This window comes from Brienomyrus brachyistius, chromosome 24 (assembly GCF_023856365.1).
Source record: "Brienomyrus brachyistius isolate T26 chromosome 24, BBRACH_0.4, whole genome shotgun sequence".
Classification (NCBI taxonomy): domain Eukaryota; kingdom Metazoa; phylum Chordata; class Actinopteri; order Osteoglossiformes; family Mormyridae; genus Brienomyrus; species Brienomyrus brachyistius.
Genome location: NC_064556.1, coordinates 1384962 through 1412229, shown reverse-complemented (window position 1 = coordinate 1412229; position 27268 = coordinate 1384962). Strand labels below are relative to the sequence as shown.

The following is a 27268-nucleotide window of genomic DNA, read 5'->3' as shown; positions in this document are numbered from 1 at the left end:
GTTGACACGTACAGAAGCTCAGCGAAACACAAACATGGAAATCCATCTGCACACAGTGCAAAAAAACACACATGACAACAACTGTGTGAATACATTCATAAAATAGTTTTAATTGTATTATTAAAAAAACCTGCAAACACACTTACATTTCAGAAAGCCTGGTCTGGTCCTGCACTCTCCACCGTGGTCCACACTACAGGAGAAGCAGAATGACATAGTACTGCTGTATCCATTTATTTATTGGTGCCTCTTCTTCACATACATGCATAAGTATCTGTAGCGTGTCAGACACACACTCTGTACTCACTTCAGCTTCTCCAGTTTACAGCTGGGATCCTCCAGTACAGCACAGAGCAGCCACACTCCTGAGTCTCCTGGGTGATTGTAGCTCAGGTCCAGCTCTCTCAGGTGTGAGGGGTTTGACCTCAGAGCTGAAGCCAGGGAGGAACAGCCTTCTACTGTGACTCTACAGCCTGACAGGCTGCAGAGTGGCAGGCAAGAATTCTCAGATAAATAAGATCACCTCAGTAATACAAGTACTACTTTTAAGCAAATGTGACTACTTTCATACAAAGCGACTCCTTTCAATAATTAGTTAAAAGTGTGGAATATTCAATTTACAGTGTGGAATACCCAGTAAAACAGACCTCAGTATCTCCAGTTTACAGTGTGAATCCCTCAGTCCAGCAGAGAGTAGCTTCACTCCTGAATCCTGCAGGTCATTGTCACTCAGGTCCAGTTCTCTCAGGTGTGAGGAGTTTGATCTGAGAGCTGAAGCCAGCACCACACAGCATTTCTCTGTGAGTTCACACCGGTCCACCCTTAGGAAAATAAAACACTTATAAAACCACCTTTTGTATTAGTGCTCTGTACGTGAGCCATCACTGCCATCACAGAAGAAATTTAAAAACAATGAATTTATTGTACAGTATATAAAAAGCATATTAACAGTCACCCTGGTTTTGATTGGTGTGAATTGTATTTTTATCCGTAACTTTTGTTAAACACAGCAAATTTAAGTTCAAAACTGTAACATAACTGTCACTTTCCTTTGTCTATTAGCTCTGCTGACCAACACTTACCATGTGCTAAGAATGACTGGCTTCCTGCTTTACCGCTTAATTATTTCTAACGTGGTTTACAGGCTATAGGTTTGTGGGATTTAAGGAGGTAGGATAAGAACAGAGAAGCCATTTGTGTTTATTATGTTGCTGCTGAAATGCATTATGGGTCATCCTGCCCAAATTTATTTTAGGAAACATATATTTTGTAGCAGGGTAATTTCTGATAAGAAAAAAATAAAATTTAAAGAATTAGAAAACATTTTCATAAAAATACTATTTACCTAAGTAATGGTATGTTTATCTTTAATTACTATTAATACCTGGAACAGCAATAGTCGGCTCCCAGCCATAAAAGCATAGCGTTAGATGAGTGGGTATCGCTTGAGGCAGGTTATCCATGACAGTATGGTATTAGATCAGTGGGTATCGCTTGAGGCAGGTTATCCATGACAGTATGGTGTTAGATCAGTGGGTATCGCTTGAGGCAGGTTATCCATGACAGTATGGTATTAGATCAGTGGGTATCGCTTGAGGGAGGATATCCATGACAGTATGGTATTAGATGAGTGGGTATCGCTTGAGGCAGGTTATCCATGACAGCATGGAATTAGATCAGTGGGTATCACTTGAGGCAGGTTATCCATGACAGCATGGAATTAGATCAGTGGGTATCGCTTGAGGGAGGTTATCCATGACAGTATGGTGTTAGATCAGTGGGTATCGCTTGAGGCAGGTTATCCATGACAGTATGGTATTAGATCAGTGGGTATCGCTTGAGGCAGGTTATCCATGACAGTATGGTATTAGATCAGTGGGTATCGCTTGAGGGAGGTTATCCATGACAGCATGGAATTAGATCAGTGGGTATCGCTTGAGGCAGGTTATCCATGACAGCATGGAATTAGATCAGTGGGTATCGCTTGAGGCAGGTTATCCATGACAGTATGGTATTAGATGAGTGGGTATCGCTTGAGGGAGGATATCCATGAAAGTATGGTGTTAGATCAGTGGGTATCGCTTGAGGCAGGTTATCCATGACAGCATGGAATTAGATCAGTGGGTATTGCTTGAGGCAGGTTATCCATGACAGTATAGTGTTAGATCAGTGGGTAACGCTTGCGGCAGGATATCCATGACAGTATGGTATTAGATCAGTGGGTAACGCTTGAGGGAGGTATTCCATGACAGTATGGTGTTAGATCAGTGGGTAACGCTTGCGGCAGGATATCCATGACAGTATGGTATTAGATCAGTGGGTAACGCTTGAGGGAGGTTATCCATGACAGTATGGTATTAGATCAGTGGGTAACGCTTGCGGCAGGATATCCATGACAGTATGGTATTAGATCAGTGGGTAACGCTTGCGGCAGGATATCCATGACAGTATGGTATTAGATCAGTTGGTATCGCTTGAGGGAGGTAATCCATGACAGTATGGTATTAGATCAGTGGGTAACGCTTGCGGCAGGATATCCATGACAGTATGGTATTAGATCAGTGGGTAACGCTTGAGGCAGGTTATCCATGACAGCATGGAATTAGATCAGTGGATATCGCTTGAGGCAGGTTATCCATGACAGTATGGTGTTAGATCAGTGGGTAACGCTTGCGGCAGGATATCCATGACAGTATGGTATTAGATCAGTGGGTAACGCTTGAGGGAGGAATTCCATGACAGTATGGTGTTAGATCAGTGGGTAACGCTTGCGGCAGGATATCCATGACAGTATGGTATTAGATCAGTGGGTAACGCTTGAGGGAGGTTATCCATGACAGTATGGTATTAGATCAGTGGGTAACGCTTGCGGCAGGATATCCATGACAGTATGGTATTAGATCAGTGGGTAACGCTTGCGGCAGGATATCCATGACAGTATGGTATTAGATCAGTTGGTATCGCTTGAGGGAGGTAATCCATGACAGTATGGTATTAGATCAGTGGGTAACGCTTGCGGCAGGATATCCATGACAGTATGGTATTAGATCAGTGGGTAACGCTTGAGGGAGGTTATCCATGACAATATGGTATTAGATCAGTGGGTAACGCTTCCGGCAGGATATCCATGACAGTATGGTATTAGATCAGTGGGTATCGCTTGAGGCAGGTTATCCATGACAGTATGGTATTAGATGAGTGGGTATCGCTTGAGGCAGGTTATCCATGACAGTATGGTATTAGATGAGTGGGTATCGCTTGAGGGAGGTTATCCATGACAGTATGGTATTAGATGAGTGGGTATCGCTTGAGGCAGGTTATCCATTACAGTATGGTATTAGATGAGTGGGTATCGCTTGAGGGAGGATATCCATGACAGTATGGTGTTAGATCAGTGGGTATCGCTTGAGGCAGGGTATCCATGACAGCATGGAATTAGATCAGTGGGTATCGCTTGAGGCAGGTTATCCATTACAGTATGGTATTAGATGAGTGGGTATCGCTTGAGGGAGGATATCCATGACAGTATGGAGTTAGATCAGTGGGTATCGCTTGAGGCAGGTTATCCATGACAGCATGGAATTAGATCAGTGGGTATCGCTTGAGGCAGGTTATCCATTACAGTACGGTATTAGATGAGTGGGTATCGCTTGAGGGAGGATATCCATGACAGTATGGTGTTAGATCAGTGGGTATCGCTTGAGGTAGGTTATCCATGACAGTATGGTATTAGATGAGTGGGTATCGCTTGAGGGAGGATATCCATGACAGTATGGTGTTAGATCAGTGGGTATCGCTTGAGGCAGGTTATCCATGACAGCATGGAATTAGATCAGTGGATATCGCTTGAGGCAGGTTATCCATTACAGTATGGTATTAGATCAGTGGGTATCGCTTGAGGGAGGATATCCATGACAGTATGGTGTTAGATCAGTGGGTATCGCTTGAGGCAGGTTATCCATGACAGCATGAAATTAGATCAGTGGGTATCGCTTGAGGGAGGTTATCCATGACAGTATGGTATTAGATGAGTGGGTATCGCTTGAGGGAGGATATCCATGACAGTATGGTGTTAGATCAGTGGGTATCGCTTGAGGCAGGTTATCCATGACAGCATGGAATTAGATCAGTGGGTATCGCTTGAGGCAGGTTATCCATGACAGTACGGTATTAGATGAGTGGGTATCGCTTGAGGGAGGATATCCATGACAGTATGGTGTTAGATCAGTGGGTATCGCTTGAGGCAGGTTATCCATGACAGCATGAAATTAGATCAGTGGGTATCGCTTGAGGGAGGTTATCCATGACAGTATGGTGTTAGATCAGTGGGTATCGCTTGAGGCAGGTTATCCATGACAGCATGGAGTTAGATCAGTGGATATCGCTTGAGGGAGGTTATCCATGACAGTACGGTGTTAGATCAGTGGGTATCGCTTGAGGCAGGTTATCCATGACAGTATGGTGTTAGATCAGTGGGTATCGCTTGAGGCAGGTTATCCATGACAGTATGGTATTAGATGAGTGGGTATCGCTTGAGGGAGGTTATCCATGACAGCATGGAATTAGATCAGTGGATATCGCTTGAGGCAGGTTATCCATGACAGCATGGAATTAGATCAGTGGGTATCGCTTGAGGCAGGTTATCCATGACAGTATGGTGTTAGATCAGTGGGTATCGCTTGAGAAAGGTTATCCATGACAGTATGGTATTAGATGAGTGGGTATCGCTTGAGGGAGGATATCCATGACAGTATGGTGTTAGATCAGTGGGTATCGCTTGAGGCAGGTTATCCATGACAGCATGGAATTAGATCAGTTGGTATCGCTTGAGGCAGGTTATCCATGACAGTATGGTGTTAGATCAGTGGATATCGCTTGAGGCAGGTTATCCATGACAGTATGGTATTAGATCAGTGGGTATCGCTTGAGGCAGCTTATCCATGACAGTATGGAATTAGATCAGTGGATATCGCTTGAGGCAGGTTATCCATGACAGTATGGTATTAGATCAGTGGGTATCGCTTGAGGCAGGTTATACATGACAGTATGGTATTAGATCAGTGGGTATCGCTTGAGGCAGGTTATCCATGACAGTATGGTATTAGATCAGTGGGTATCGCTTGAGGCAGGTTATCCATGACAGTATGGTATTAGATCAGTGGGTATCGCTTGAGGGAGGTAATCCATGACAGTATGGTATTAGATCAGTGGGTAACGCTTGCGGCAGGATATCCATGACAGTATGGTATTAGATCAGTGGGTAACGCTTGAGGCAGGTTATCCATGACAGCATGGAATTAGATCAGTGGATATCGCTTGAGGCAGGTTATCCATGACAGTATGGTGTTAGATCAGTGGGTAACGCTTGCGGCAGGATATCCATGACAGTATGGTATTAGATCAGTGGGTAACGCTTGAGGGAGGTATTCCATGACAGTATGGTGTTAGATCAGTGGGTAACGCTTGCGGCAGGATATCCATGACAGTATGGTACTAGATCAGTGGGTAACGCTTGAGGGAGGTTATCCATGACAGTATGGTATTAGATCAGTGGGTAACGCTTGCGGCAGGATATCCATGACAGTATGGTATTAGATCAGTGGGTAACGCTTGCGGCAGGATATCCATGACAGTATGGTATTAGATCAGTTGGTATCGCTTGAGGGAGGTAATCCATGACAGTATGGTATTAGATCAGTGGGTAACGCTTGCGGCAGGATATCCATGACAGTATGGTATTAGATCAGTGGGTAACGCTTGAGGGAGGTTATCCATGACAATATGGTATTAGATCAGTGGGTAACGCTTCCGGCAGGATATCCATGACAGTATGGTATTAGATCAGTGGGTATCGCTTGAGGCAGGTTATCCATGACAGTATGGTGTTAGATCAGTGGGTATCGCTTGAGGCAGGTTATCCATGACAGTATGGTATTAGATGAGTGGGTATCGCTTGAGGGAGGTTATCCATGACAGTATGGTATTAGATGAGTGGGTATCGCTTGAGGCAGGTTATCCATTACAGTATGGTATTAGATGAGTGGGTATCGCTTGAGGGAGGATATCCATGACAGTATGGTGTTAGATCAGTGGGTATCGCTTGAGGCAGGTTATCCATGACAGCATGGAATTAGATCAGTGGGTATCGCTTGAGGCAGGTTATCCATTACAGTATGGTATTAGATGAGTGGGTATCGCTTGAGGGAGGATATCCATGACAGTATGGTGTTAGATCAGTGGGTATCGCTTGAGGCAGGTTATCCATGACAGCATGGAATTAGATCAGTGGGTATCGCTTGAGGCAGGTTATCCATTACAGTATGGTATTAGATGAGTGGGTATCGCTTGAGGGAGGATATCCATGACAGTATGGTGTTAGATCAGTGGGTATCGGTTGAGGCAGGTTATCCATGACAGCATGAAATTAGATCAGTGGGTATCGCTTGAGGGAGGTTATCCATGACAGTATGGTATTAGATCAGTGGGTATCGCTTGAGGGAGGATATCCATGACAGTATGGTGTTAGATCAGTGGGTATCGCTTGAGGCAGGTTATCCATGACAGCATGGAATTAGATCAGTGGGTATCGCTTGAGGCAGGTTATCCATGACAGTACGGTATTAGATGAGTGGGTATCGCTTGAGGGAGGATATCCATGACAGTATGGTGTTAGATCAGTGGGTATCGCTTGAGGCAGGTTATCCATGACAGCATGAAATTAGATCAGTGGGTATCGCTTGAGGGAGGTTATCCATGACAGTATGGTGTTAGATCAGTGGGTATCGCTTGAGGCAGGTTATCCATAACAGCATGGAGTTAGATCAGTGGATATCGCTTGAGGGAGGTTATCCATGACAGTACGGTGTTAGATCAGTGGGTATCGCTTGAGGCAGGTTATCCATGACAGTATGGTGTTAGATCAGTGGGTATCGCTTGAGGCAGGTTATCCATGACAGTATGGTATTAGATGAGTGGGTATCGCTTGAGGGAGGTTATCCATGACAGCATGGAATTAGATCAGTGGATATCGCTTGAGGCAGGTTATCCATGACAGCATGGAATTAGATCAGTGGGTATCGCTTGAGGCAGGTTATCCATGACAGTATGGTGTTAGATCAGTGGGTATCGCTTGAGAAAGGTTATCCATGACAGTATGGTGTTAGGTCAGTGGATATCGGTTGAGGCAGGTTATCCATGACAGCATGGAATTAGATCAGTGGGTATCGCTTGAGGCAGGTTATCCATGACAGCATGGTATTAGATGAGTGGGTATCGCTTGAGGGAGGATATCCATGACAGTATGGTGTTAGATGAGTGGGTATCGCTTGAGGGAGGATATCCATGACAGTATGGTGTTAGATCAGTGGGTATCGCTTGAGGCAGGTTATCCATGACAGCATGGAATTAGATCAGTGGGTATCGCTTGAGGCAGGTTATCCATGACAGTATGGTGTTAGATCAGTGGATATCGCTTGAGGCAGGTTATCCATGACAGTATGGTGTTAGATCAGTGGGTATCGCTTGAGGCAGGTTATCCATGACAGTATGGTATTAGATGAGTGGGTATCGCTTGAGGGAGGTTATCCATGACAGTATGGTATTAGATGAGTGGGTATCGCTTGAGGCAGGTTATCCATTACAGTATGGTATTAGATGAGTGGGTATCGCTTGAGGGAGGATATCCATGACAGTATGGTGTTAGATCAGTGGGTATCGCTTGAGGCAGGTTATCCATGACAGCATGGAATTAGATCAGTGGGTATCGCTTGAGGCAGGTTATCCATTACAGTATGGTATTAGATGAGTGGGTATCGCTTGAGGGAGGATATCCATGACAGAATGGTGTTAGATCAGTGGGTATCGCTTGAGGCAGGTTATCCATGACAGCATGGAATTAGATCAGTGGGTATCGCTTGAGGCAGGTTATCCATTACAATACGGTATTAGATGAGTGTGTATCGCTTGAGGGAGGATATCCATGACAGTATGGTGTTAGATCAGTGGGTATCGCTTGAGGTAGGTTATCCATGACAGTATGGTATTAGATGAGTGGGTATCGCTTGAGGGAGGATATCCATGACAGTATGGTGTTAGATCAGTGGGTATCGCTTGAGGCAGGTTATCCATGACAGCATGGAATTAGATCAGTGGGTATCGCTTGAGGCAGGTTATCCATTACAGTATGGTATTAGATGAGTGGGTATCGCTTGAGGGAGGATATCCATGACAGTATGGTGTTAGATCAGTGGGTATCGCTTGAGGCAGGTTATCCATGACAGCATGAAATTAGATCAGTGGGTATCGCTTGAGGGAGGTTATCCATGACAGTATGGTATTAGATGAGTGGGTATCGCTTGAGGGAGGATATCCATGACAGTATGGTGTTAGATCAGTGGGTATCGCTTGAGGCAGGTTATCCATGACAGCATGGAATTAGATCAGTGGGTATCGCTTGAGGCAGGTTATCCATGACAGTACGGTATTAGATGAGTGGGTATCGCTTGAGGGAGGATATCCATGACAGTATGGTGTTAGATCAGTGGGTATCGCTTGAGGCAGGTTATCCATGACAGCATGAAATTAGATCAGTGGGTATCGCTTGAGGGAGGTTATCCATGACAGTATGGTGTTAGATCAGTGGGTATCGCTTGAGGCAGGTTATCCATGACAGCATGGAGTTAGATCAGTGGATATCGCTTGAGGGAGGTTATCCATGACAGCATGAAATTAGATCAGTGGGTATCGCTTGAGGGAGGTTATCCATGACAGTATGGTGTTAGATCAGTGGGTATCGCTTGAGGCAGGTTATCCATGACAGCATGGAGTTAGATCAGTAGATATCGCTTAAGGGAGGTTATCCATGACAGTACGGTGTTAGATCAGTGGGTATCGCTTGAGGCAGGTTATCCATGACAGTATGGTGTTAGATCAGTGGGTATCGCTTGAGGCAGGTTATCCATGACAGCATGGAATTAGATCAGTGGGTATCGCTTGAGGCAGGTTATCCATGACAGTATGGTGTTAGATCAGTGGATATCGCTTGAGGCAGGTTATCCATGACAGTATGGTATTAGATCAGTGGGTATCGCTTGAGGCAGGTTATCCATGACAGTATGGTATTAGATCAGTGGGTATCGCTTGAGGCAGGTTATCCATGACAGCATGGAATTAGATTAGTGGATATCGCTTGAGGCAGGTTATCCATGACAGTATGGTTTTAGATCAGTGGGTATCGCTTGAGGTAGGTTATCCATGACAGTATGGTGTTAGATCAGTGGCTATCGCTTGAGGCAGGTTATCCATGACAGTATGGTATTAGATCAGTGGGTATCGCTTGAGGCAGGTTATCCATGACAGTATGGTATTAGATCAGTGGGTATCGCTTGAGGCAGGTTATCCATGACAGTATGGTATTAGATCAGTGGGTATCGCTTGAGGCAGGTTATCCATGACAGCATGGAATTAGATCAGTGGATATCGCTTGAGGCAGGTTATCCATGACAGTATGGTTTTAGATCAGTGGGTATCGCTTGAGGTAGGTTATCCATGACAGTATGGTGTTAGATCAGTGGCTATCGCTTGAGGCAGGTTATCCATGACAGTATGGTATTAGATGAGTGGGTATCGCTTGAGGGAGGTTATCCATGACAGTATGGTATTAGATGAGTGGGTATCGCTTGAGGCAGGTTATCCATTACAGTATAGTATTAGATGAGTGGGTATCGCTTGAGGGAGGATATCCATGACAGTATGGTGTTAGATCAGTGGGTATCGCTTGAGGTAGGTTATCCATGACAGCATGGAATTAGATCAGTGGGTATCGCTTGAGGCAGGTTATCCATTACAGTATGGTATTAGATGAGTGGGTATCGCTTGAGGGAGGATATCCATGACAGTATGGTGTTAGATCAGTGGGTATCGCTTGAGGCAGGTTATCCATGACAGCATGAAATTAGATCAGTGGGTATCGCTTGAGGGAGGTTATCCATGACAGCATGGTGTTAGATCAGTGGGTATCGCTTGTGGGAGGTTATCCATGACAGTATGGTATTAGATCCATACTGTCCGTGGTCGACTACGTCATCGTAACTGATGGTGTTTATAAGGACACCAGAGCACCCAGGCTGCAGCTCCGTGGTCGACTACGTCATCGTAACTGATGGTGTTTATAAGGACACCAGAGCACCCAGGCCGCGGCTCCGTGGTCGACTACATCATCGTAACTGATGGTGTTTATAAGGGCACCAGAGCACCCAGGCCGCAGCTCCGTGGTCGACTACGTCATCGTAACTGATGGTGTTTATAAGGGCACCAGAGCACCCAGGCCGCGGCTCCGTGGTCGACTACGTCATGGTAACTGATGGTGTTTATAAGGGCACCAGAGCACCCAGGCTGCGGCTCCGTGGTCGACTACGTCATTCTTAAATGTTTCATGTTCTTTATTTTTTATTTTCATATTTATTTCTATGCTTTTACTTTATGCACTTTATTTCTCATCTTTTTCAGAAATGGCCTTGTTGTATAATCATGTGCTATACCAAGAAACTTCACTTGAACTGACAAAAAATTTTCACTCTCTACTCACTTCAGCTTCTCCAGTTTACAGCTGGGATCCCCCAGTCCAGCAGAGAGCAGCTTCACTCCTGATTCTCCTGGGTGGTTGTAGCTCAGATCCAGCTCTCTCAGGTGTGAGGGGTTTGACCTCAGAACTGAAGCCAGGGAAGAACAGCCTTCTTCTGTGACTCTACAGCCTGACAGCCTGCAGAAAGGAAATCACAAAATTTCAGACAAAATTCAGGTGGCACAGGAAGGGGCCCATGCCGCAGGTACCCAAAATAAAAGAGTAATTTATTTAGTACAATTCCACCTGTGGAAATATGATTTAGGTTCCTCTGCTATAAAACTGAAAAGTCCAGCCCATGCATTTACTGTAGTACACAGCAAAACAGTAAGTGAGTATAACAATATTAAAGTATAACTGGCACCACAGCATAATATCTGCTTTTCTGAAAAATATAAAACATGCGGTTGTGTGACCTGCCTTGCATGCGTCACACTTTTATTAAAATACTAGTTTAGTATTCGAACTGTGAAATAGGACTGATCTCAGTATCTCCAGTTTACAGTGTGGAATACCCAGTAATACTTACCTCAGTATCTCCAGTTTACAGTGTGAATCCCCCAGTCCAGCAGAGAGCAGCTTCACTCCTGAATCCTGCAGGTTATTGTCACTCAGGTCCAGCTCTCTCAGGTGTGAGGAGTTTGACCTCAGAGCTGAAGCCAGTGAAGAACAGCCTCTCTCTGTAACTCTACAGTCTGGCAGCCTATAAAAAGGAAACCACAAAATTTCAGACAAAATTCAGGTGGCAGCGACCGGTCAAAATGCCAGTGTTCTCGTGCCCAAAGCCACAGCCTGACTGGGGCAAGTGACTGGCCTGGACCCCCCCAGACCAAACAGTCTTTCAGCACCTCCCCCTTTTTCCTCCATCCCTGTTCTCCCTGTTCCTGATAAAAAGCTTCCATTTGGGGGTAATATTCAGCACCCTGGTTTCCCGTGTGTCTCTGTTCCTGCAGTCGACAGCCTTCTTTCTGCCAGGTGTCCCCAAACTGACTAGTAACTCTGAAAGGAGGAGATGTGAACATCCCCAGCAGCTAATGCAGGCCTGTAAACCTGTGTTGGTTCTGATTTCCGCCTGGATGATGTCTGGCTTGTTTTGTATTAAAACTGAAGAAATTAAGTTACATGTCAATTGGAACAAAATATATGTTGTGGTATACCCAGTAATACTGACCTCATTATCTCCAGTATACAGTGTGGAATACCCAGTAATACTGACCTCATTATCTCCAGTATACAGTGTGGAATACCCAGTAATACTGACCTCATTATCTCCAGTATACAGTGTGGAATACCCAGTAATACTGACCTCATTATCTCCAGTATACAGTGTGGAATACCCAGTAATACTGACCTCATTATCTCCAGTATACAGTGTGGAATACCCAGTAATACTGACCTCAGTGTCTCCAGTTTACAGTGTGGAATACCCAGTAATACTGACCTCATTATCTCCAGTATACAGTGTGGAATACCCAGTAATACTGACCTCAGTGTCTCCAGTTTACAGTGTGGAATACCCAGTAATACTGACCTCATTATCTCCAGTATACAGTGTGGAATACCCAGTAATACTGACCTCAGTGTCTCCAGTTTACAGTGTGGAATTCCCAGTAATACTGACCTCAGTATCTCCAGTTTACAGTGTGAATCCCCCAGTCCAGCAGAGAGCAGCCTCACTCCTGAATCCAGCAGGTCATTGTCACTCAGGTCCAGCTCTCTCAGGTGTGAGGGGTTTGACCTCAGAGCTGAAGCCAGCACCTCACAGCATTTCTCTGTGAGATTACAGCTGTCCAACCTGGAAAATAAACCATTTTAAGACACCATCTACTGTTACAACCCCAGGTCTAGGTCTGAGGCGAACTAATTCATGAGTTTACTTGCCCTGTTGTTACAAGGGTGAACAAACATGTACTATAGAACCAGAAAGCACCCCAACAAACAACTAACGGGGGGGCGACGCCAGGTAGGAGAATGCCGACGCCCTCGGTCTTCTCGGCAGGCTACCTTATAAAACGGAAAACCCTGCCCACACATGACCTCATTGGGGTGGACAGGAATCAGGACCAATACTGCAGAAAACAAGGAAGAAAAAACACACACCACCACACAGACCCTGGGCACGTAACACCTATACACTGTTTATGGTACAGTGCATTATTAACAATGCATGTGGAAATACTATGTGAAAATTATATGTGAATTCTCCAGGTGTCCCCAAAATAGGGCTGGGTATCGAACTGGGGTACCTTTGTTATTGAACCAAAATGCTCTGATCCTATCGAGGATCAAAAAATTAATTCTCTTTCGGTGCCAAATTTCAATACCCAAACACTAGCTCAGCGTCTGTCAGCCAATAAGCATGCAGCATACTCGTGTAAAGACCTAAAGTCGCTGCTGATTGGCTGTCTAATGTAACGTCACAAACCCGTTGTAGAGGAAAAAAGTGCGTCCAGAGATAAACCTGGGAACCGGTTTGCGTATGTATGTGTTCTTGTTTTGTTTTTCACATAATGTAAAAAATGCCTAAGAAGTCAAAAGTGTGGTTTCACTTGTTTCTAGAATGCGACCATTTAGCCGCATTTTGTGACCATTTTTGGAGACAGTGGGACTACATTTTATGACCTGGCGCCCCTGTACCAATGCCCTCATTTATACCCGAATATGTCCCCATATAGTGGCTGGCCACGCCGTGGTATATCATGTGAAACAGAACGAGAATTGATGCATGTCTGTGCATGTATATCTACGTGTGTGTGAGCGAGATCATCGGAACTCGGTCCGATCACAGGTCAGCGATGATTTGATGATTGTCTGACCACAAGCACCGGCGCTAACATGGAAGTTATGCGGAAATGCAGAGAGACAGAGCGCATGGAAGTATTTTTGAACATTAATAAGACTGAATACATTTTTGCTGCGTCTTGATATACAGACGCTCATCTACTTACAAACTTTCAGACATACGAATGAAGAGGAATGTACATCCAAATTGTGTTAATTGGGCTTCCGTTTCCTGTCCGCAACATCAATTTTTTTTCTGCGCGCCACTTCCGCCTAGTACGACCTCTGGCCGCTACTCCTGCCGCACAGCAGCGTAGCGTGCGTAATCCCAGCATCCCAGCTCTTTGTACTTGCGTATACCCTTAAAATGATGTTGAATAACGACTTACAAACATTTCAAGTTATGAACGGCCGTTCGGAACGTATCTCATTCGTAAGCAGAGGAGCGTCTGTATTGTCAGTGCCGACGGTGAAACATTACTAACATTATTAACAGGATAACGTTACATCGTTTATTATGTGGAAAATGTAACATCGATTTGCTAGCCAAATTAATTTATGAATTATAAACACATCCCACGTAATATAAGTCAAATATAAAGGGTCTGCCCCGTTATGATCGCAATCGCAATTCAAATAAAGGATTTGTGCTTTCAGAGTTAGCACAAATGCTAATCTGCTAATTAAAAAGTTACCTTTGCTTATTAGCAGTTAGCGGATTAGGGGGACTCCGCCCACCACTGTATATATCAAAAAGACCAAATTCCTTAAAGACGTTCTGTACATGTAATTGTTAAATCTAGCTCTGTAAAATGACGCTATGAAAGTGAATATGCTCTAAAATTTATTCAATGAACGGTAATTTTAAAAATGACACCAATTTTGTTGTTTCAATGTACAAGACATTGTTATTCTTGAGACTCTGTAGCCAATTCCGAACTGCTTTTTAATAATTTTAAACGGCCAGTTACCCTGAGACGCTGCAATATTGCAATATATCTGCATGAGTATTTTCATACAGCTCTGAGCAGGGCTTTGACTGATAGATACTTCATCAATCTCCATGGCGACATTGTCTTTTCACCCATCCCATCTTGCTCTCCATGAGACACACACACAGGTGAGAGGAAGTTTGGGGTCACAGCACAGGATTGGCCAGCATCCAGCACCCCTGCAGCCATTGGCATTAAGGGTCTTAGTCAAGGGTCCAGCGATGACATCACTGCCGGCCAGGAGATCTGAACCAGCGACCTTCACCAAGGGCACAGAGTCCGAACCCGCAGAGTCATGTACGACACCCAGTATTTACAGAAATACTTCCTCCAGTATCCAGAACTGAAAAGAACTTCTGAGTGTTTTTCCCAGTATTAAGGCAAACTTTAACTTTCTGTAAAGTTCTGCCTCGTGGCTGTTTGTCACACAGGATGGTCACGGAAAACCTGTATTTTAATGACATCACTACCTTCAGTCAATATAAAATCTGGGTTCCAAAAACATCCATCCTGGTTATTAATCCAAGAGGGGAAATAATATATTTATACAGTTTCATTGAAATTTAAAACGATGTTAGTCTATTACTGCCTGACTAGCTGTCGTCGCATCCTCAGCTAGGAGCAGCTGCAGCCAGCAGAGGGCGCCAGTGAGCAGTCAGAGACAGCAGTCTTCTGGAAGCTCCCAGCTCTGGGCTCCATCACATGGACACACCTGCTGACAGTAACACTCACATACCATTTCTGTGGGGCTGGTGTGTGACTCAGCAGGCTAAGCCTCTGTGCCTGTGATTGGAGGATCACTGGTTAGACACTCAGCAGAACAGTCACATGTCTGTGGGCCTGGATGTCAGCTGACCCTGTGCTGTGACCCCTAAGCTTGGTCTCACCTGTAAATGTGTCTGCGTCTCTCATGGAGAGTGAGAAGAGATGCATTCCAATGTACCTCTACTTGTGCAAATAAAGGATCATTTCACTCATAACCCCCTCAGACAAGGACCCCCTTTGTTTCTATAGCAGGTTAGGATGCACACAGGGTTGTCATGGAAATGACACTTTTGTGTTTTTACTACATCACTACCCTCAGTCATTATAAAATCTGGGTTCCAGATTATCAAAAAACAATCCAGCCCAGGAATTAATCCATAAGAAGGAATAAATTGAATATTTGAAATATTTTAACAAAGTTAATCTGTTCCTGCCAGACAAGATACTGTTTCACATCCTGACTTACAGAGCTCTCCTAGATGTCTTGACCACAGGCAGCAGCCTCCAATGTTCCTTATCTGATCTGATGAATTTCTTCAGATCAAACACATCCAGCTCCTCATCTGACATCAGCATCACAAAGGCCAGAGCTGAGTACTGTGCAGGAGAGAGGTCTTCTGCTGAAAGACGTCCTGAATTCAGGTATATTTGTATTTCCACTACTAGAGAGTTGTCACCCAGCTCATTAAGACAGTGGAAGAGGTTGATGGTCCTTTCTGGAGATAAATTGTCCTTTATTTTCCCCTTGATGTATTGGGCTGTTTCTTTAATATCATGTGAGATGGTTCTTGTCGGCCCCAGTAGTCTTTGTAACAGAGTCTTACTGGAGTTTGTTGAGAGGCCCAGGAGGAAGCGGAGGTAGAGGTCCAAGTGTCCATTCTTGCTCTTTAATGCCTGATCCACTGAAGTCTTCAGCAGGTCAGCTGATGAGTTTGATAGAAACGCATATAAAGCAGCGAGATACTCCTGGACGCTCAGATGCACAAAGCAGTACACCTTCTCCTGATACAGCCCATATTCCTCTTTAAAGATGTCTGTACACAATCCAGAGTGAACTGAAGCTTCACTGACATCAAGGCCATTCTCTGTCAGATCTTGCTCATAAAATATGAGATTGCCTTTCTCAAGGTTGTCAAAAGCCAGCTTACCAAATTTTAACAGGGATTTCTTACCAGATTCAAAGCATTTATTAAGCTTGGCTTCACTTTTTTTCATGTACTTGTCATTTTTTAAACTTGTCTGAAAGATCAGGAAATGTGTGTACATGTCTGTCAAAGTGCTTGGAATTTCTCCCCGGTCAGTTTCACTAAAAAGCTTCTCAAGGACAGTGGCTGAAATCCAGCAGAACACAGGTATGTGGCACATGATGAAGAGGCTCCTTGATGATTTCACATGTGTGATAATCCTGCTGGCCAGGCTCTGATCACTGAATCTCCTCCTGAAATACTCCTCCTTCTGGGCATCACTGAACCCTCGTATCTCTGTCACCCGGTGGAGGCACTCAGGAGGTATCTGATTGGCTGCTGCTGGCCGGGAGGTTATCCAGAGGAGAGCGGATGGAAGCAGATTCCCCTTAATGAGGTTAGTCAACAGCACATCCAGTGACGTTTTCTTTGTTACATCAAACCAGCTGTCATTGTTCTGAAAATATAGAGGAAGGTGACACTCATCCAGACCATCAAAGATGAACAAGACTTTGTACCTAAAAAGCTCAGAAGATTCAACTGATTTGAGATCAGGGACAAAGTGGTGAAGCAGTTCAATCAGACTGTATTCCTTCCTAATCAAATTCAGGTCCCGGAAAGGAAGAGCAAATATGAAGTGAACATCCTGGTTTGCTTTTCCTTCTGCCCAGTCGAGAATAAATTTCTGCACAGAGACTGTTTTCCCGATACCTGCCACCCCTTTAGTGAGTACAGTTCTGATAGGTGTCTCACGCCCACATAAGGGTTTAAATATATCATTGCACTTGACTGTAGTATCTTCTGTTCGCCTTTTCTTGGATGCTGTTTCAATCTGTCTCACTTCATGTTCATCATTGACTCCTCCAGCCCCACCTTCAGTTATGTAGAGTTCTGTGTAAATCTCACTGAGGAGTGTTGACTGTCCTTCCTTAACTTTCCCGTCAAATACACTCTCACATCTCTGCTTCAGGGTACATTTGATTATGCGCTGACATTGTGACAGAAGACGCCCTGAAATGAAATGGTAAAAACACAGACTTTTCAACGCAATTTTTTTCTCATACAAGCAAAACTGAATCATATTAAATTAAATGATAAACTGAAACATAATACATGTTTTTTTTAAATACCATTTTTCTGAGACCAAACAAACACACACAGAATGACACACAGCTCTTACTCTTCTCCAGTCTGTCAGCGAAATCATTTTGCTTCATGGTCCTCAGGATGTACAGTGTGATCTTCAGAGCTCCTTCTCTACCACAGGTCTTCTGCATCTGACCATCACTGTCCAGGTCATTGTCCTCCTCCAGCTGGGGCTCAGAGCATTCTGGGTAATTCTGATCTAGGTACCTCGTGATGATCTTCAGCTCGTCCTTCAGGAACCTCACAGCATTTTCTTCTAGTGACTAAATGCACAGTCACAGTTAATTGCTACTTGAACTAAACCATTTCATAGTTTTATTTATTGACTCATAGGGTTGAATATCTATTCATCAACATTATTAGTTTCTTACTGTACAGCTGTATAAAATATAAACCAATTCACAGAATTCACTTCAGAAAATATATATCAGCCATAAATGCAAACCTTCAATATGGAAGAGAAACCCGGTTTCTCCTGTAGATCTGATCTGCATCCTTCCATTTGGTCTCTGTGAATAAGACAGAAACATAAAGACCTCAAATCATGTACACAAGTGTAACAGAAGGTCTGTAACGGTGGATTTTAATGTGTAAAGGTGTAAGATGTGACTCAGTTTGTGGCTCAGCCTGTGTGCCTGTAATCAGAAGGTTGCCGGTTCAAACCCAGCCACAGCACGTCTGAGGGTACTTAAGCAAGGCCCTTAACCCCCAGCTCCCTGGCCCCCCCAACAGGTGGCTGTCCTTCATGGATAGCTTGCTCTAAAAAAGATTTTCCCCATGTGGACAATAAAGGATCTATTATAAGCTTTATTCATTAGGGCAGCTTCATGACGTCAATCTTCTCATAACAGCAGAAGAGAACCAGTGACATCCTGCTCCACCACAGAGACACAGCAGGCAGGACAGACAGTCTGATATGCTGCCCTTTGTACTCAGTGGGTTTTATGGAGATTAACTTGATTTCAAACAGATTTCGGCTTGATTAGCAGAGCTAACTAACAGCATTTCATTTACCATCCTCAGTCAGCAAACTGAGTAAATAGCCTGAGAATTTCTGATGGTCTTTGACAGGAAGCTCAATATCGGCATTTTCACAAACACATTTTGTGACACATTACCTCACACAGTGAGGTATACACTAACCTGGAGTATAAGAGCAGTAATAATAGACCTTAAAAAATACAAAATAGTGTTTATTTTCTGTTCATGCTTAGATTGTTGATGCACTGTAAAAAAAATATTTCCTCTATTCAATTAAAAACTCTTAAGTAACTAATTACAGTACCATTTTTGGGTTTGCCCAGCATTTTAATAACTAATTGTAGGTCAGGGGTCTGTACTACAAAGGGGGTTTAACCAATTCAGATTTAACCCGGAGTCAATTTGCGAACGTGGGGTTGACAAAATCAGCTTGTCTGAATCGGTGCTAATCAGTGGCCTGTACTATGAAGTGGGGTTACTGGCTTATCGGGTAGTCTTGGCAAAATGTGAACGAATATGAAATCCATTTAAACTGTGGTACCTTAAATCCAATAAGTTACTCCGATAAGCTAGTAACCCCGTTTCATAGTACCAGCCACAGGTCAGGTCAGGTTGGGGAGCATTGCCGCACCCACCACACAACAAAACTCCTTGGGATCCCAGCTGATGATCCCTCAGGCAGATACATGGTCCAGTCCCACCCTCTGGAAATGGCCATCCATCTGCTGCAGCCAGGGGTTACGTGGGTATCCCCTTGGCCTGTTCCAGCTATTTTCAAGCCAAATCACCCTCAGGGAAACACGCCACATGACCATAGTGCCGTAACTGACGCTCTCTCACAATACAGGTAATGTGCCTCATTCAGGACTCCTCTAGCAACCGCTCATTCGACGCAAAGTCTAACCAGCGGTACCCAAGGACTTTCCAAAGAGATACAGTACTGAAGGAGTCCAGTATTCGTCTCAGCTCACTGGATATGGTCAATGTCTCACAGCCATACAGCAAGACAGGGAGCACCAGGACTCTAAAGACATGGACCTTCTTCCTCTTGCAAAGATATCAGGAGTGTCACACACCCCTTTCCAGCGACCTCATCACCCCCCATGGTCTCCCAATCCGTCTGCTGACTTCACAGGAAGAATCACCAGAGATATGAATGTCACTGCCGAGGTAAGTATATCTCTTGAAAAGGTCGATATTCTCCCCACATACAGATACTAGTGATGGCTGTGCCTAAGAAGTCATTAAATGCCTGGGGCTGGTTGCACAAAACAGCTTAAGTTTTCCCCTTAAGTATGACACTAAAGGTTTAATTTATCCTTAGCTAAGGGATGTATTTAAGGGTGTTGCACAGAACCCCTTAAAAAGGTTTCCTTAGTTAAGGGAAAACATTAAGGGATTAATTAAGGGATACAACACTGAAAGACGCTTTAGAACAGTAAAACTGTCCTGTTACTCACGAAGTAAAAAAAAAAGGGAGAAAAGAAGACAAGGAAGCCAAATTGGTCAGAGGAGGAAAAGATTATACTTTTGGAGGAATACAGTAAAGGAAAGAACATACTAAAAAGTAAATATGATCCACAAATAACAGTAAACAGGAAATTGCAATGAAAATTAATTCAAGAAGACTGGTGAAAAGGTCCATCCAAGAGGTCCAAAATAATACAACTTATCTGTTCAGTCCAAAAAAGAGATTCTAATTACAGGTGTATTAAAATGGATGTGAGAGGGATACAAGGCTCTCGAAGGAACAAACAGGAACACTTCACTCAAAAACACTTTAATAAGTAATACAAAATAACCTCGCATTGACATCAATACCAAGCTATCGTATCGAAAGCAATGCAAAATAACCTCGTACTACAAGGGATAAATCCATCCATCCATTTCCCAAACCACTTCTCCTACTGGGTTGCGGGGGGTCCGGAGCCTATCCCGGAAGCAATGGGCACGAGGCAGGAAACAACCCAGGATGGGGGGCCACTCACACACCATTCACTCTCACATGCACTCCTACGGGCAATTTAGCAACTCCAATTAGCCTCAGCATGTTTTTGGACTGTGGGGGGAAACCGGAGTACCTGGAGGAAACCCCACGATGACATGGGGAGAACATGCAAACTCCACACACATGTGACCCAGGCGGAGACTCGAACCCGGGTACCAGAGGTGTGAGGCAACAATGCTAACCACTGCACCACCATGCCGCCCCTTACAAGGGATATAGAATAGTATATGTTATGCAAACAAGTATACACTGCCTTCCATAATTATTGGCACTCCTGGTTAAGATGTGTAAAAATCCTTAAAATAAATTCACTTAATGCAGAAGCATACTCTCACACTGAAAATTGTAGAAAAATTTAATCTTTAACTCAAGTGAATTTTAAGAAAGAAAAATAATCCCTGACTAAGAAATAATTATTTCTCATAAAATCATCTGTTCCACAATTACTGGCACCCCTAATAACTCCTGGGAAATAAATGTAATTGAAGTATTTCTGTCATTTCTACACCCTGGATGAGGACGCAAAGTTATTATTAAGGTTAGGGTTACTTTATTGTCATCAACAGCTTTATACATGTACAAAGTGTGATGAGATAACGTTTCCCCATGGCCCCGGTGCCACATCCAGTAACACTGAACATTACACACAACAGGGCAAAAAGGTGCAAACAGGCAACACAATAAAGTGCAATGGGTGTGATCACATTACAATTTACAATGAACAGGCGGAACAATGAATGGACAGAACAGTACATGACACTCCAGTATTATTGCACATGGTTATTATATTATATTGTATTGCATGGTACTATTGCACTGGTTACTATATTGTACAGAGTAAACATGAAAATGCAGGTATGAGGTATTTCAGAACAGCTATGATCTAAACTTAAAGTGCGTTCAGAGCCCTGATGGCTTGTGGAACCAAGCTGTCACACAGTCTGGTGGAGGCAGAATGGAAGCTACGATACCATTTGACAGATGGTAGGAGTGAAAAATGTCCATGTAATGGATGGTAGTGATCCTTCACTATGTTTCTGGCTCTGTTGTAGCAGCGGGTCTTGAAAATGTCTTTCACGTGAGGTAGGGGCACACCGATAACCTTCTCAGCTGCTGTCACTATCCGCCTTGCAGTTCCCGTACCAGACAGTGATGCAGCTGGAGAGAAGGCTTTCGATGGTGCCGGTGTAGGATGTCTTGAGGATCTGTGGTGGGAGGCGCACTCTTTTTAGTCTTCGCAGAAAGTGCAGCCGCTGACGAGCCCTCTTAGCTTTAGAGGAGGAGTTGAGGGACCATGAGAGGTCGTCCGTGATATAGACACCCAGGAACTTGGTGCACCTGCATCCTGTCGACAACAGCGCCGTCGATGGTTAGAGGTGGATGCACAGTGCTGGATCTCCTGAAGCTGATGATTATTTCTTTTGTTTTGTCCATATTTAATGAGAGGTTGTTGTTCTTGCACCAGTCTGCCACTCTTCCCACCTCCTCTCTATGCTGAGATGTCATTGTTTTTGATGAGGCCCACCACAGTCATGTCATCTGCAAATTTAATGATGTGGTTTTAGCTGAGCTCTGCTGTGCCTTCGTGAGTGAATAGCGTGAAGAGCAATGGGCTGAGCTCAGTGTGATGGTGTTGGAGGTGCTGGTGCCGATCCGGACAGAGTGTGGCCTGTCAGTCAGGAAGTCAAGGATCCAGTTCACTAACGGGGTGTTTAGGCCCAACCCACTCAGTTTAGGTGACAGTTTCTGAGGGATGATGGTGTTAAAGCTAAAATCAATGAACAGCATCCTCACATGAGAGTCTTTCTTTTCCAAGTGGGTCAGTGACAGGTGAAGTGCGGTGGATATGGCATCATCAGTCGACCGGTTTTGACGGTAGGCAAACTGGAGGGGGTTGAGAGAGATAGGAAGTTTGGCTTTGATGTGGCCCATGACTAGTCTCTCGAAGCACTTCATGATGATCGGTGTTAGGGCCACGGGACGGTAGTCATTCAGGCAGGACACCGCTGATTTCTTCAGAACTGGGACGATTATGCTGGTCTTGAAACATACTGGAACAACAGCCTGTTCCAGGGAAGTGTTAGAAATGTTCGTAAGAGTGTCTGCCAGCTGGTCTGCGCACTCCCTCAGCACTCGTCCCGGGATGTTGTCGGGGCCAGCAGCTTTGTGCGGGTTAACTCTGGATAGGGTCTGTTTCACTGCATCTGTGGTCAGGCAGATTACCTCCTCTTCTGGGAGCAGAGCAGATTTCCTGGTAGGCTCAGTGTTGAGTGCATCGAACCGCACATAGAAGGTGTTTAATGTGCCAGGGAGAGAAGCATCGTTGTCGCTTAGGGAGGTTGGTGGTTTGTAGTCAGTGATAGCCTGAATGCCTTTCCACATGCTTCGAGCGTCTCTCATGGTATGGAAGTGGCTTTGGATTTTACGGGCATATGCAAACTTGGCCTTTTTGATTGTTTTAGTGAGGTTGGCTTGTGCAGTTCTGAGGGCATCCCTGTCTCCCGATCTAAAGGCAGCATCCAGGGTTCCTGGTTAGCACTTGTGATGACCTTCTTGGAGACAGTGACATCCACAGTACATTTCCAGATGTAGCCAGTCACAGCTGAGGTGGCAGCCTCTTTGAACACTGACCAGTCTGTTATCTCAAAGCAGTTTTGAAGTGCAGAGATAGCTCCTTTAGGCCACACTCTGATCTCTCTCTCTGTACCTTTGAAGTGCGTTTCAGCGGCAAGCTGTAGGTTGGGATCATTTTCACAGAAATGTGGTCAGACCTGCCTAAATGTGGGCGGGGTTCGGCCCGGTAAGCGTCCTTTATGGTGGTGTACACATGGTCCAAGCAGTTTTTTCCCCTGGTTGCAAACTTTACGTGCTGGTGAAATCTAGGCAGCACTGTCTTTAAACTGGCCTGATTGAAGTCGCCAGTGATTATGAAGAACCCTTCCGGGTGGGCAGTTTGCAGGTTGTTTATGGTGTCGTACAGCTCCGCTAGTGCCTGGTTAGCATTTGCGCTAGGTGGTAGATACACAGGCAGAAAAAAAAAACAGAATTGAATTCCCGCGGCAGATCAAAAGGCCGACATTTCACTGCTATAAGCTCCACTGAAGCAGAACAGTGACTGTACACTACCGCAGCATTTGTACACCAGCTGTTGTTGATGTAAATGCCTACTCCACCGCCTCGTTTCTTACTGCACTTCTCACTGATTCTGTCCATACGGAACACTATTATTATGCCACCACGCACAGTGAGGAGGATGGTAAGAGAAATAAAAAGCTCTCCAAAAGCTCACTGTTAAAGAATTGCAACAAATGGTAGCATCTAGGGGTCACAGAGTCTCCAAAACAACCATCAGGTGCTATATACATGCCAACCAGCTGTTTGGGAGGCAGGCACAGAAAAAATCTTTTCTCACTCACAATCATAAACGCAAATGTCTGGAGTTTCGCTAAGCAGCACTGGGGCTTCAACTGGGATCGTGTGTTTTGGTCAGATGAGACCAAGATAGAGCTTTTTGGCAACAAACACTCTAAGTGGGTCTGGCGGAACACAAAAGATGAGTATGCAGAAAAGCACCTCATGCCCACTTTGAAGTATGGGGGATGCTGTGGGCCTGTTTCTCTTGTTAGGGTGCATGGCATCATGAATGCTTTGAAATACCAGGACATTTTAAATCAAAATTTATCTAGTGGTCTCTGCCTGAAAGCTGCAGATGGGTCGTCACTGGGTCTTTCAGCAAGATACTGACCCTAAACATGTGGCCACATCTACACAGAAATGGTTCACCAGACACATAATCAAGCTCCTCTCATGGCCATCTCAGTCCCCACACCTCAACCCCATTGAATACCTGTGGAGTGAGCTGAAGAGGAGAGTGCAAAGGAGAGGACCCAGGTCGCTGGATTATTTAGAGAGATTGTGCAAAGGGTCGAAGATCGCTCTTTCTGTATTCTCCCATCTTGTAAAACATTATAGGAGAAGATTAGGTGCTGTTTTGTTGGCAAAAGGGGGTTGTACAAAGTATTAACATCAGGGGTGCTAATAATTGTGGCACACATGATTTGATATAAAAGAATTATTTCTTAATGTGGGATTTTTTTCCCCACTGAATAAATGAATTAAAGGTTGGATTTTCCTCTTTTTTTCATTGTGGTCCTATATTATTTAGAAAACAACTGAATTTATTAGAAGCTAAAGAACACATCTTAACCAGGGGTGCCAATAATTATGGAGAGCAGTGTATATAGAAAAGAAACAGTAAAATATAGAAAATCCCCATTATCAATGAAATGCATAAGCAGCTGCAAAACTATTTACACTCGGACGTGCCCTCATCACCCACCTTCACACACGGACTGGGGAGCCCTTTTCAGTCCTGGCAGGAGACCAACACGTGAGTTTGAGAAATGCCGGGCGATGCGCGCTCTATCCCACGGCTGAGCTCCGGTCAACACTGAGTTTTCCCCCATCCTTTATACTAAATTTAGCGTTGCGTGCGGGCAGAGGATGAGCTGGCCAGGCTCACCCCTTCCCCTCAGGCAATCCATCCATCCATCCATCCATCCATTTTCCTCCGCTTATCCGGGGTCGGGTCGCGGGGGCAGCAGTCTCAGCAGGGAAGCCCAGACTTCCCTCTCCCCGGCCACTTCTTCTAGCTCCTCTGGGGGGACCCCGAGGCGTTCCCAGGCCAGCCGAGAGACATAGTCTCTCCAGCGTGTCCTGGGTCTTCCCCGGGGCCTCCTCCCAGTGGGACATGCCCGGAACACCTCCCCAGGGAGGCGTCCTGGAGGCATCCGGATCAGATGCCCGAGCCACCTCATCTGGCTCCTCTCGATGCGGAGGAGCAGCGGCTCTACTCTGAGTCCCTCCTGAATGACTGAACTCCTCACCCTATCTCTAAGGGAGAGTCCAGCCACCCTGCGGAGGAAACTCATTTTGGCCGCTTGCACCCGCGATCTCGTTCTTTCGGTCACTACCCACAGCTCGTGACCATAGGTGAGGGTAGGAACGTAGATCGACTGGTAAATCGAGAGCTCCGCCTTTTGGCTCAGCTCTCTCTTCACCATGACAGACCGATGCAGCGCCCGCATGACTGCCGACGCCGCACCGATCCGCCTGTCGATCTCCCGCTCCATCGTTCCCCCACTCGTGAACAAGATCCCGAGATACTTAAACTCCTCCACTTGGGGGAGACTTTCCACTTTCCGGCTGAGAACCATGGTCTCGGATTTAGAGGTGCTGATTCTCATCCCAACCGCTTCACACTCGGCTGCGAACTGCCCCAGTGAGAGCTGAAGGTCATGGTCCGATGAGGCCAACAGAACCACATCATCCGCAAAAAGCAGAGACCTAATCCTGAGGTCACCGAACCGGACACCCTCAACGCCCTGGCTGCGCCTAGAAATTCTGTCCATTAAAGCTATGAACAGAATCGGTGACAAAGGGCAGCCCTGATGGAGTCCAACCCTCACCGGAAACAAGTCCAACTTATTGCCGCCCATGCGGACCAGGCTCTGGCACCAGTCATACAGGGACCGAACCGCCCTTAAAAGGGAGCCCGGAACCCCATACTCCCGGAGTATGAACAAAACACATGTAGACTGGTTGGGCAAACTCCCATGAACCCTCCAAAACCTTGCTGAGAGTATAGAGCTGGTCCACTGTTCCACGGCCAGGGCGAAAACCACACTGCTCCTCCTGAATCCGAGGCAAACCCCCACTATACGCTTGGGCCTGCCAGGCCTGGCCGGCTTCCTCCCCCACCAGCGGAGCCAACCCACCACCAGGTAGTGATCAGTTGACAGCTCCGCCCCTCTCTTCACCCGAGTGTCCAAGACATGCGGCCGCAAGTCCGATGACACGACTACAAAGTCGATCATCGAACTGCGGCCTAGGGTGTCCTGGTGCCAAGTGCACATATGGACACCCTTATGCCTGAACATGGTGTTCATTATGGACAATCGCGTTCATTATGGGCAATACGTTTTCTACTAAAATAGGCTTCCTTGTGCCAGGTGTCTTTGCGCAATGCCTCCCTGTTCCCCCCTAAAGGCAATATAGGGTGCTGTATAACGACCCTCCCCTGTCTCCTGAAACCAAGATAAGCATTCTGCATGCCGATCTAATGGCTCAGATAAGCATCCTGGCTTCTTTGTATGAGACAAGGTATTTATAACAATTTTTTTTTCCCTCCACCACCCCCCCCTCTGCGGAGGACTGCTTTATTTCTATTCATTTATTTATTTTTGTTTATTTCCTCAAGAGAAAGAGAGGGAGAGAGAGGGGGAAAGAAGGAAGAAAAAGGATAAGAAGGGAGATAGAGAGAGAGGGAGGGAAAAGAGAAAAAACAGATAATCTGCTGGTGTTCAAAAGGTTTCATGTAAATGTCTAGTAGTGTGTGTGGGGAGCCACAGCCCCACCCCTCAGGACACGAAGCAGACACGGAGGAGACCCGGGCCCCAGACATCCAGAGGCCCCCCAGGGCATGGGAGCCCCCGGAGGACCACCGCAGGGAGTATTGCAGCCCTCACCCAGAAAAGGGCAGAGGAGAGCTCCGGAGGGAGGCCATCCGGCAGCCACAGTGCAGGAGCCCCAGGGGGCCGTGGCGGCGAGCCCGCAGGCTCCGCCAGCGGCCGGCCCCACCAGGGCAGACCGGGCCCCGGGCCCAGAGATCCAAGGGTCCCCCCACCCCCCAGCAAGGGCCCGACAGAGCCAGGAGGGCCAGATCCCGCCAGGCAACCGCCGAGGGTGAGCCAGCACCCACCCGAGCATCCAGCCCCGGACGTCGAGAAAC

At 45.5% G+C, this 27268-nt stretch overlaps 2 protein-coding genes and 4 long non-coding RNA genes across 8 annotated transcripts in view; 4 read left to right on the top strand and 2 right to left on the bottom strand.

The window, feature by feature from the left end:
- LOC125720005 (uncharacterized) overlaps window positions 1-442 on the top strand; it is an 89732-nt gene extending 89290 nt beyond the window's left edge. For both annotated transcript variants that reach the window (XR_007385320.1, XR_007385321.1), the window contains one exon: window positions 409-442. This is a non-coding gene — a long non-coding RNA (uncharacterized LOC125720005). The remainder of the gene's footprint in view (window positions 1-408) is intronic.
- LOC125719995 (NACHT, LRR and PYD domains-containing protein 12-like) overlaps window positions 1-27268 on the bottom strand; it is a 263868-nt gene that overhangs the window by 56005 nt on the left and 180595 nt on the right. The window contains exons 18-20 of the mRNA XM_048994927.1: window positions 11151-11221; window positions 10586-10759; window positions 648-821 (exon numbers count right to left, since the gene is read on the bottom strand). Of these exons, the coding sequence (XP_048850884.1) occupies window positions 648-821; window positions 10586-10759; window positions 11151-11221 (419 nt within the window). The remainder of the gene's footprint in view (window positions 1-647; window positions 822-10585; window positions 10760-11150; window positions 11222-27268) is intronic.
- LOC125719997 (NLR family CARD domain-containing protein 3-like) overlaps window positions 1-27268 on the bottom strand; it is a 63938-nt gene that overhangs the window by 17036 nt on the left and 19634 nt on the right. Inside the window, exons 2-7 of one of the 2 annotated variants that reach the window (XM_048994935.1) lie at window positions 17935-17998; window positions 17524-17752; window positions 15626-17354; window positions 12243-12416; window positions 11268-11324; window positions 308-424 (exon numbers count right to left, since the gene is read on the bottom strand). In XM_048994935.1, coding sequence (XP_048850892.1) covers window positions 308-424; window positions 11268-11324; window positions 12243-12416; window positions 15626-17354; window positions 17524-17752; window positions 17935-17991 — 2363 coding nt within the window. In that variant the 5' untranslated portion in view covers window positions 17992-17998. Of the gene's footprint in view, window positions 1-307; window positions 482-11267; window positions 11325-12242; window positions 12417-15625; window positions 17355-17523; window positions 17753-17934; window positions 17999-27268 lie in introns of both variants that reach the window. The other variant, XM_048994936.1, reaches the window with a different exon arrangement.
- Window positions 1620-2168, top strand: LOC125720016 (uncharacterized). Its single transcript, XR_007385332.1, has 3 exons — window positions 1620-1650; window positions 1945-1993; window positions 2141-2168. It is a non-coding gene; the product is annotated as an uncharacterized LOC125720016 (long non-coding RNA).
- LOC125720009 (uncharacterized) lies at window positions 3054-5622 on the top strand. Its single transcript, XR_007385325.1, has 4 exons — window positions 3054-3169; window positions 4444-4590; window positions 5326-5423; window positions 5522-5622. It is a non-coding gene; the product is annotated as an uncharacterized LOC125720009 (long non-coding RNA).
- Window positions 8863-9919, top strand: LOC125720015 (uncharacterized). The gene is made up of 3 exons (XR_007385331.1): window positions 8863-8951; window positions 9589-9686; window positions 9834-9919. It is a non-coding gene; the product is annotated as an uncharacterized LOC125720015 (long non-coding RNA).